We start from the raw sequence: 11,374 nt of genomic DNA, 5'->3' as shown, positions 1-11,374 counted from the left end.
GGTTCGCCAGCAACCCTCCCCCGCCCTGGCTAATAATCCGGACGGTTCGCTTGAAACCCCTCTTGGCTGAAAGATTTAAGAATGGAACGCCAACCATCTACCGCTGCCCTAATTGATGGAATCAACACATTATTTTTAAAGCTACATTCCCCTCAAACGACATTTGCATAAAGTTGAAACATACAACTATAGCATATGCTTCCCAGTTGCCTCTTAGGTGAACGGCGGGTCAAAACAATCAAACAAGCAACATGTAGGTATTTAATGATCACGCACAAAAAAATAAAAATAAAAAATAAAAAAGGGAGAGGAAATAGTAGAGTAATGATATACAGCTAGCTCAAGAAAAACCAATCTGATTAACATCCTCAATTTAGTTCAGCAATACAGATCTATCCCACATAATTCCATAGCACCAACCTTCAGAACCAACTAAGCAAAGGGTGTATCATTGGTTATGATGCCACCTCTATACAAATGATAATTTCTAATCATGCGCATGCACCTGCACGAGCAAACAAGGATCTGTCATGAATTCCTAAAGGAATTTTCTCCACAGCAATGCAATGGCATCTTGTACTCTGTTAAGATGGCAACAAGCGTCAGTGAGTTGGCTTTATATACATGGTTATGTCCTACTGGAAGCATCACCCTGTCTGTGATATTACAGCGACAAACTGCATCTGCAATTAGCACCCTTGACTCCAAGTATATATTTGGGAGAAGGCTTCGCCCACAGAATATGCTACTCTTTTCTGTGTTGCACCGATTCCAGTAACTGAGTTCCACTCCGGGAAAGCAGAATATCCTTTATTTCTTTATAGCTTTGAAGCTCCTCCAGTGCATCAGATGTCTTCCGAGACATGAAAAGACTGGAGGTGCCAATCTCTCGATTTAACTCAGATCTTGAAGATTGGGACAAATAGCTTTCATCTTGGCGCAATGGAGGTGCTGTCTTCAACATATGAACAAGAATGCCAACAGCTGCATCTTGTGATTTATGAGATGATGCCTGAACAGATTCTGGAGCTTCCTTTCTATCAAGGTTCCTGCTGGCAAAAAGAGCATGAGAATTACATTATCTTGAATGCTTTTGCTGTCAAAACAATACACAATCTTTGGCAAAACTTTATTCAATCAGGTTTTCATGATACATGAACAAAATACAGATTTGCTTCAAAAACCAAGTAACACCGACTCTTTTAATCCCCCACTTTCATTTCACATTTCTCCACAAGGCACAATCTGCTCCACTAGTCTTTGCCCATCTCGGAAACAGAAGGCTCTCGCACAATTTCTTTATCCCGCATGTTTGGCAACTACCCTGCATGTTAGGCATCCCAACAAAACGATCTTTGTTTCTGAGATGAATGAGAGCCCTCCATTTCTGAAATGGGCTACATGGAAGCAATGTGAGCACCCACCACCGTCCATGGTGCAAAGGATGCATGGCAAAGGATCTGGACTCATGCTCACCCAAAAAAAAAAAGGGGATCCGGACTCACTGCATCTTTCTCAAATCAATGACCTTTATTTGTATTGGCAATAGAGATCACAAAGACATATTTTCAAGGTAGGTAGTCTAAAGGCTATGAATTTACAAGATATTGACCAATGCACCATAAACAACTACAACCATGTGCTTGGCCTTGAACCTTAAACTTAACAGGTTGGTAATGGTCAAATATGGAGTTTAAACCCATGTAAAGCATCATTAAGTTATGGATCAGACAAGGTATGGACACTATATTGTTAGCAATAGTTAAAACCAAAACTATAATAACCCAGGACCTTCACCAAAAAAGCTAGTCAGAAGTTATATTTTGAGGGAATTGGCTTTGCCTAGGTACCCAAGATCTTCCTATCAAACAAGCAATGCAAGATTAGACACACACATATACAGGCTCTCACACGCTCCCTGTTTAAGCCCTTGCATCCTCACCAAAGAAAGGATAAAATCAAAACACAAACAGTATGATCAACTCGCAGTCAGCCCTAAAAGGACCCCTGAGATGGTATCGCCTAGTCCACAGAGGTTGTGGGCTAGATCTACTCTAATACCATTTGTGATGAACCCTGAGACGTCTCCCAAACAGGATAACCAAAAGTTTTATTTCGTGGTCCTTCACTTAAGTATCGAAGATCTTCCGAACCGACAATAGAGCTAGGGATTGAGCACACACTTGCACAGGTCCTAGAAAAAATGATTGGGACAGTACTCTAAATCCACCCTAAGCATATCCATTTTTAGATATAATCTAGAAGATGTTTAAACAATTATCAACATAACATCCCAAGGCTAACTAAATAACATCTGAAAACTGCTCCTATGCTAAGTGTTCCAAGGCTTCTAAACACAAAAACTAAACTACTTTTACCCCCACCATAGATTTCCATTATGCATAAGGAACACAAGCTCTATCCAGCCTAGGCATGGGGGCCCTTTATTTAATTTGTTTCATTGATATATTCGGAATCATAGTATATTCAATATATTTGGTTGGAATTGATTCATCCTAAAAGGTGAATGTTGCTTGGCATTTCTCTTTCTTGTCTGGAGAGCATTATTAATTTACTATGACCTAGCATGATGTACATTTTAGTGTGCACCACATTTACTGTGTTGTTGTGTCAATAGTGCATCCTTCATTCTCTATCTTTATGAGTCCTAACACAGTTTGGTTGCATAAAATTTGGACATCCATATAGCAACAGTGTAGCAGAACATTTCTGGGCAAAGTGATTCATATATATGGCTGCATGTGTACTAAATTTGTGTCCGTTCCAACATTAACTTGAGTTTAGAAGACCAAACCAGGGTTCAATTGTCCTAGGACCATTAGAAGCTAAGATAACCGACAATGACCATTCTCTCATCATCATGCTGCCAATTCCAGCACTTGCTGATCATCAGACCATCACCACAAGCTCCAACAACTGCCACCTGTGCCTGTTTTCCATGTTTACCACTTTGACAAAAAATTGCTTCTCGATGTTCTCATCATAGCTGCTGCTTGTGGCTGGAGACTTCCATTTCTTGTCAGAATTGCACCAAAAAGAATCTTTCTAGATCAAAATGGCAGTGTGCATTGTTATGCTAGGGAACCATTTCATCATGATTGTGCGTCCCCTCAAATCATCCAAAGAAAACTAAGTCAGGCCATCACTACTATGACAATGCTCAAGTCTTCTTTACTATTGTGCTATAATCTTGGTACTCCCTTTCAGTTAATAGATTTGATGCATGATTGCTTTGTTGTCATTATGAGGAAGTCACAATGGAAGATTCACACCAAGCTTAAATAAGGATTTCAAAGATACTTAATATAGTGGCTTCGTAGTTATTATTGTGACAGTGTATGGCGACAGTTCCATCCAAAAAATAATAAAATTGTGAATCCATCCTAAACCTACTTAAATTTAAACAATACAACCTGCAGAATTCAACTTGAAAACTGCATTAATTTACTCAAACATTTGAAGCAAACACCAAGAGACCATTTAAGCATTTAGCACCAATGTATATCTTCACAGATACACCTTCGATATGCTTACCAATTTCACAACAAAAGACAGCATACTTGTCTTTTGTACCGCATTTTGACCTCAAGCTTCATTTCAGCCTTAATATAGAGCTCTTAATTGAACAAATGACATTAGAATTCAATACAAAACCACAATACGTTTGGCTATGATGAATTCATCTGGTAGATATATGCTGTAAATAAATGAACATATTCATAAAATAGATCCATCACATCAAATTCAATGAGTTAGTATAACATCTGTAACATTTGTATTTCACAGTGATAAAGTAACATACAGCAAATACAAGCTCATCCATGTGACTACATAAATGTAAATGCCAGCATGCAGCCTCAAATTGTACATGTTTCAGATGGAAATGAAGAAAATTCAGGGAGGATGTCATAAAAAGTTTTAGGTGGTTTTACCTCCTGAAAAGCTGGGTAACTCGATTACCCTCTCAGCCAGCCCCCTTGGCTAGCTCCAAGGTTTTTGTTGAGGAGACATGTTGCTTCCTAGATCCCAATCCCTGGTTTCCTCACCTTATGCATCCCCCCCCCCTCCTCCCCCACCCCCCCCCCCCCCAAACAACCAAAAAAATAAAAAAAAAAAAAACAAAAAAGTTCCTAAAATTTCTCCTAATTATCCCAGCTAAAGAGGGCTCTCTCAACAAAATCTTCCTTTGCATCCTCCACTTGTTTTCTCCTTGAATCTTTCTTTTTCGCTACCACACACCATCACCCCTTAAAAAGCTCTCACATGCACCCTTCTCTTTACTTAGTTTGGAAATCTTCTCTTCATCACCAGATCCTCTATCTCTCTGCTCAATGTGCATTTCATGGTTGTTAAAAGGGGTAGAATTCTTTCCTGCCTCCTCCTAGGGGCAAACTTACAAGAAATCTCATAATACATAGAGATTTTCGGATCAAATATCGAGCGGTCATTTTAAGATCATTGGATTATAAATCCATATTAGCCATCCATCATGCTTTATGCACAAGTGATCTGCATCAATCCACATCTCACCTCTATACCTTTATCACTCCATCCTCTCTGTTTCACAAAGACCCTTTTCAGGCACAACAGAACCTATACGGCTACTTTAGGTGCTGAAAATGGCATCCAGAGAGAAGACCTCCTTCACCTTTCTTCTTTTCAAAAAGCAGTTCTCTGGTGAATCAAGATTAAAAGGGACAAGTCTTAAAAGGCAGTTTTTTTTTTTTTTTAACAATTAAGACTTTAAATTCAGTTTTGTTACTTATAAAATTATATAGGATTATGTCTTAGTTGCAGCAATTATGGTTGTAATGATTAATTACAATGCTTAAACTACTTTATTTTGATATGAATTAGATTTTATGCGCTAAATTATGTATTATCAATTTGCTTAACTTAATAAAAATTCAATTTTAAATTACATCAATAACATTGTAGTGCTGACTAGAAGACTTCTTAGTCCAAACCACCGTCCTTCAATATGACTCAAAAACAATCATTTGGCTTATCAATGCGTTCTATAATGCAGTGAAGATAGCAAGAGTTTCTGGATGCCAGATTATTCTTATGTTGAGACATCAACATAAAGGGTCAAGTCTTCAAGATGGAATCTCAGTGGCGTTAGCAAGTTATGTCAACCAGCTTTATATAATGTACAGCATAGTTTAATTTAGTGTATCAACATAAATCTTTGCAATGTTACAGCACCAACCAAGCAGCCTAACCTCTCCTAAGGGTTCACATCAAACTCCACACTCCAAATGAAATGAGCATATAGTATATCTATATTAAGCTTCATCCAGTTCATTTATTTTTGTAAATTTGACAGTAAAATCATAACCCCTAATTCACAGTGAAAAAGAATAAGAAAAGTTCAAATTTAACCTTAAAATTAGTGATTTGACATTAGTTAATTGAAGTGTTGAACATTCATCATGAAGATTAAACATCTGGTGTTAATTATATCATTAGTTTCGCCATCTAAACCAAAGTCTTTCTTAGCTTTCTGAATCAGTCAAACAACTTCATGATCCTTTTGATATTTAATCCCTGTAAGATTGATATTTTCCAATATCAACCATCATGAGCAAATCTACACAGCATTTCAGATTTTTAACAGTTTCTCCTGGTGTGCTTGCTCCAGAAAGCAAAGAGTTCAAATATTTGCTTTGACCAAGGTATCTTGTCTAGCATGCACTGAGGGAGAACCAAGACTTCATAACCAACTCACAAAGTAATGATGCAGCAGAAAATTGAATATACTGACTACTGAGAGAGCAGCTTGACATTGGGATCCATTTAGAAAAGCATAAGATAGTAGATCAAATAATTCAAGTTACCCAAAAAATTAAATAATTACTCATGGATCAACCACCTAAATCATAGAAAATCACCATAACAACCCAGAGAAGAATGGAGAAGTACCTAGTCTGAGAATCTGATGTATCAACATCGTCCACAGCAAAAGGATAGGAGAAGTCACCATCATCAAGATCATCCTGGATCGACAATCTGCTCGAGCTTCTTGAAAACCCAAGCCTTGGTGAACCACCAGAAGACAAAACACTGGAGAACCTTCCAGAATCGTCCCTACCATCCTTAAGGCTCTGTATATATTTTTCACACACAAGCAAGATCCCACCACATTAATAGAAGGTATATCAAATTTTCTAATGCATACTAAGGAACCAAAAACAGAGAAATTTAAGTTAACATGCTTTCAATCGTAAAGTTATGAAGGCAAATGATAAAGATAAAAACAAATAAAATAGTAATGAGTTTCTTCGAGTGGAAAAATCATTTGAAAGAATTATCCACCATTCAGAAAAAGAAAACTCGCTCCCTAATCTCAAATTCTCATGAGAAGATTGTCAAGTTTTACTTTGCTGAACAATCATGCTGTTGGACCCCAGGGGTGGGGATGTATGAAAACTAACAGGCAGCCTCGAGGTCACCAAATTCCGAGAGACATGATTGTTTATCTACCAGTCCCTTGTTCTTGGTTCATTAGTTTTAAGCAGCATGAAATGCCAAGTAGATGAACATATAACAAAAAAGAGAAAATGTAGGGGGAGGGAAAATGCAGGAGAACAAAAGTTTAAAGTCTAAAGGAGAATGGATAAGATCAAAATAAATCATTTATGGTTATCCTTACTAGTGGTCCAAAATATCTGCCTACAGCATTATCTTGGTAATACATGGATTTCCAAGCTTCAACAAAAAAAACCTAAAGACAATTTATTAGTACTATAACTTTACTCCCAGGACTACTGACCCAAACATACAACTTACCAAAACCAATATATCTAGCAATCACAAAAAAAAATAAATTAATTAATTAACCCCAAAGCTTTGATCAACAATAACAACGTAACAGCTGCAGATCTTGAAATGACCTAACCATAATGCCTAACACGTATCAAGATATGCCTTTGTTGGTATTTTCTAGATTATGTGTGATTTGGACCATTGAATCTAAAGGTCTTTCTGGTCCTCCATATGTCATATTCTGCACCTTGAAATAAATTTATACTTAATTCATCAAAGACCTATTCTGCAATTCCAATAATGCTAGTTATGTTCCAAGGACTCATTCATTTATGGATAAAGTATTCTTGACAATCATCACCTGAGCGAAGAAAAAGGTCCTTGAGATTTTTTTGGCAATGACAGTATCTCAGTGATGCATACATATCTCTGTGATTCATGTTTGCATGAGTAGAAATTGGCTCAGAAATTATAATTTAACCTATAATAAACAACTAATGCCATCCTAAAACATCAAATATCCACTTGTTCATATTAAACTGCAGAAAAAGAAAATATTTGTGCCTAATAGCCTGGTCAGGGTTAATCAGCAATACTAGTTGAGATGGAAAGAATCTAGGCTCCATCTTCAAGGTAGGTCTTTCTACCACCTTTGTTGGAACCTCTTGACATAATTCCAGCAAGAACTTTCAAGTTCAAATAAAAGGTAGCTTTCTTCTACAAGAACTTGCAGTTTTGTTTTGCTTAAAGAATGTTCCTAATCTACCTCCATCAAGCTTAGAAATTACTTTTAGCATAAACACTAAATTCCAGCAAACAGAATTTAGAAAATAGCTTTCATGAAGGCATGAAAAAAACAATGACAACTCAATAAGAATGTGTAAAAAGATAAAACCAACATAATTCATCTACAGCCTCACCATGCAATATCAGTAACAGATTATTATTAGAAAACTATTGCAGATGCATCATCACTATGCATATACAATATATTTCAAATAAAAATACTCCCCTGAATGATGACCAACATATACAATAGATTCTTTTGAACCAAGTAATGCCTTAAATATTGAAATTGTAAATAAAGTCTCATGTTTTAATTGCATATGGAACTACATATTCTTACTAAATGGATGTAGAGCACTGCTCCTATAGCTAAGCATATCAATGTCAAGGTGGAAGGATCATGTTCGAAATTAAAAATGAAAACTAAAGTTGAGAAAATAAAAAATATTAAATATTAGAATTCATCAATTTTGCTTTAGAGATTGAAGCTCTTCTGCTCATTGGCATCCACAACCAGAGGTCTCCAGCTTCATGCAATTATTAATGCAAGTTATGAGACATCAATAGGTGCCAAAGTTATAAAAGCATCATACTTCCAGTGGTAACTTCAAAGCCACCATTCTACTATATCTTAAGCTTTATCAAGTTTGCATTTATTTCTTGGGTTGAAATTAGAGACCATCCCAAAAAAGTGATCTCACACGAATGGGCATTCTCTTGGATTGGCATCACTTCCTATCTTCCGTCTATGAGTTGCTCAACCTTTACAATAAATTAATTGCCATCAAGTTAAATATACAATAGATTTCAAAGAAGGTAGCATTGTCAACAACGTTAAACTTATAAATGCATTTGAAGCATTACTAACCATTCCCAGTAGCCTTCCTGAGAGTGGATTTTGGTTTTGATGGTATCTGCTTTATAAAGTAACCTTAAAACTATATTAGGAAAAGCTAGTTCATTGCACTTGTCAACCTACCATAATATTGGAAATCTTTACTTCAGTAAGTTTTGTTGACAATGCAGTTCCAATACACATCCTTCAAGAATCATAACTCTCTAGACTAGGACAAGAAAAGCTGTATTGTGAAGAAGCACCTTATACAAAAACTCATTGACTTGCACTTAATTCCCTGGTGCTCATTGTGGTTCGTTCTGATGTAGGGGTAAATTTGGAAGGCTCGCTCATGCTACCAGCTTTTCAGTATAGAATGCACATTATCATGGGCTGACTACTTGGTAGTCAGGATCCACCATCAATTATTTTGTCACCAAAGAAAAACAGAAAAGTATCATTTCTCTTTATCTAATTTATAACTTGATTCTATGTATGAACAAGCTTACACTTCCTTTCTTTAGAGTCAGGTGAGACCAAGTCTTATAAGGGCAAAGATGAAACTTAAGACAACTTCATCTTCACCAGCAGAAAAATGCATCTTATGTAATGCATCATGTATTTTTGTAAGAGTATAGATCCATGCTCATAGATGCATAGAAGCAAGCAAGCGTAGGTGCAACACCACACCATATTTCATCCTCGTAATGATCCCTTTATACTAAATTTGACCAAACATCTCCATTATGGATTCAGCATCTTCATTAATTAAGAAATCAAAGATTAAGTTCATTAATGCTTCCAGGGGTTAAGCTTTCACTTTCCAACGCTCCATGAGTAGATTCGAAACAGTAGCGAACCTTCAATTACAAGCCTTACCATTCTTAAGCCTCAATATACATTTGCACGTATAATGCAAAATTTAACTGCAGTAAGCAACCAAGTAGATATCGAATATGACAAATACATCATGTACGATGTGTGTGTGTGTGTGTGTGAGAGAGAGAGAGAGAGGTGAAGACCATAAATACCTTCTGAGCTGTAAACAATTGCATGTTTGAGTAGGTATCTCCAATCCTTAACCCTTCCGACTTTCTGAAAGACCTACTCTCCAAAGGTGAATTCTGAGACGAGAGATCCGTCCTCATGCTCCTCGGAGATGGCGGCGGCAAGAAGCTTCTGGTTGGATCCGAAAGATTAGGACTGCGATGCACCTGACTCTTCCCCGTAGGCGGTTGCGGTATGCTCACCGGCGCAGTTTCAGAGCGCAGACGGGACTGCAGATAACTGCTGCCATGCGCCGGCGGTGACGGAGTCGGCGACGGTGAGAAGGGCGGGGAGAGCTTAAACTCATCAAAGCTAAAACTACCCTTCCTATGAGTCGCCGGCCGCTGGCTCGAGATCCGATTCCCATACACATCAGGAGGCGAAAACGTTGCATCTGAAGCCGGAATAGGAGACGAGCTCATAGGATGGTGCGCCAACGGCGCGCTCGTCCAGCTGTGCGGGCGGTGGGCCGAAGGATTAGCCGACGTCCGATGGCCTCTCAGCGAGAATGACATCGGCCGGGCTCCACCTTCATACGGCGAAGAAGGGAAGGCTCTCATCGGTTCCGCAGCCGGGCTACCGACGTAATCGGTTATGATCATCGACGGCAGCAGTGACGAGACCTCGATATTGAAGTCCGAGAGGGTCGGGCGGTACTGGACCGACACCACGAGTTGGCCGAACTGAGTCTCCACCGGGGTGAAGCTGTGCAGCTTCAATTCCCTCTCTTCCACCCTCGAGAACGGCTCCGCGAAGGACGAAACTCTATAGCTGAGATCGTAATTATAGGACTGGTTGGAGGAGCTGAGCATTCGGAAAACACGATAGGCGGGGAGGAGGCGGAGGAAGGAATACAGGGATCGGAGGAGGAGGATCGATTTCTTGTAGGTCCTTCGAAAGAGAAAAGAAGAGGAGCTGTCGGGGGTGTGGTTCCAAGAAATCGGCGCGGACTCGCACTGGGCGGTCCAGCGCTCGACGACGACTTCGGCGGCGGCCGGGGCGGCGCGGGGGGTGAGGATGACGTCGATGATCATGGGGTCCATGACGCTGTGGTGGGGATGGTCGAGGGCCGGGGGGAGGTCTCCGAGGGCGAGATTGAACCAGCGGTCCCGCTTGCGGACGCGGACGGCGGCGGAGGAAGAAGAGGGGTCACCGTGGAGGTGGGGGATCCGGGAGCCGAGGATGGCGTGGAGGGCCTTGAGATAGAATTGGGTGATGATCTGCTCGGTCCGGCTGGATTCGGCCATGATGGATTCGGGTAGAAATGCGATCGGATCAGAGTCCGGGACGGAGGCGGAAACCGGGGGAGGAGTCGGCTCGGCGTGAGGCCGCAGGGCCGGGGCTGGGAGCGGAGGGCGGCATGGGGGAGGAGAGGAGGGAGGGAGGAGCAGGGGAGGGATTAATAATGGGATGGAGATCCATTGCTGGGGACTGGGCAAGGATTAGAGGGATAGAACAAGGAGTGGGAAATGAGAGGAAGAATCCATTGGGTGATGGGGGGAGGAGATGGTGAGATTATGAATTATAAGGAGACGTGAGGGGGGGAGGAGAGGGGGGGAAGGGAGCGTGGTGGGGCGGAAGAGCTTGGGGCGGGGGCTTAATCTGTCGCTGCTGATATCGTCATCCGGAGGAGTAATGCAGCATAATTGTGTTGGGTTGGTGACAACTTGGGGATAATCCACGGTTTTAACCTGGTAGTGCCGGTCATCCGGTTACGAGATAGGCTTGTAGAGCAAGCTCTCAAAGTATTCTTTACGGATAGAAACCTCGTGCAAGAAAAGGTTTGCGAAACCAGAGAGGACAGGTGGTCGGGGAGTCAGCCATTGCTAATGCTTTTAATAAAGAAAAAACAGCGAGCTTTGTGCATATCTTTTGTTATAAATAACATTAACAGGTGTTGCACCGCCGGCTGGGGGC

The 11,374-nt window shown here is 40.2% G+C and overlaps 1 protein-coding gene across 2 annotated transcripts; it reads right to left on the bottom strand.

The window, feature by feature from the left end:
* Positions 1–330: 330 nt before the first annotated feature.
* On the bottom strand, positions 331–11,017 carry LOC105054049 (autophagy-related protein 13a). Of its 2 annotated transcripts, none has more exons than XM_010935435.4 (3): positions 9,442–11,017; positions 5,947–6,128; positions 331–1,052 (listed from the first exon to the last, which is right to left on the bottom strand). In XM_010935435.4, exons 1-3 carry the CDS (start codon positions 10,702–10,704, stop codon positions 746–748), a joined length of 1,752 nt encoding a protein of 583 aa, XP_010933737.1. In that variant the 5' UTR covers positions 10,705–11,017; the 3' UTR covers positions 331–745. The 2 variants fall into 2 exon arrangements, with proteins under 2 accessions (XP_010933737.1, XP_010933739.1); XM_010935437.4 differs by having other exon boundaries at positions 331–1,049; positions 9,442–11,015.
* Positions 11,018–11,374: the final 357 nt, after the last annotated feature.

Source organism: Elaeis guineensis, chromosome 11 (assembly GCF_000442705.2).
Source record: "Elaeis guineensis isolate ETL-2024a chromosome 11, EG11, whole genome shotgun sequence".
Classification (NCBI taxonomy): Eukaryota; Viridiplantae; Streptophyta; class Magnoliopsida; order Arecales; family Arecaceae; genus Elaeis; species Elaeis guineensis.
The sequence above is the reverse complement of the archived record's forward strand: the minus strand, read 5'-3'. Positions and strand labels throughout refer to the sequence as shown.

What these genes read in the sequence shown, in the direction of transcription:
- LOC105054049 (XM_010935435.4), bottom strand. Translation starts at nt 10,704, where the DNA reads ATGGCCGAATCCAGCCGGACCGAGCAGATCATCACCCAATTCTATCTC. An exon ending in AATTGTTTACAGCTCAGAAG is followed by an intron (nt 6,129 to 9,441) that starts GTATTTATGGTC and finishes AAATATATACAG; the next exon opens with AGCCTTAAGGATGGTAGGGA. An exon ending in ACATCAGATTCTCAGACTAG is followed by an intron (nt 1,053 to 5,946) that starts GTACTTCTCCAT and finishes TCTTTTTGCCAG; the next exon opens with CAGGAACCTTGATAGAAAGG.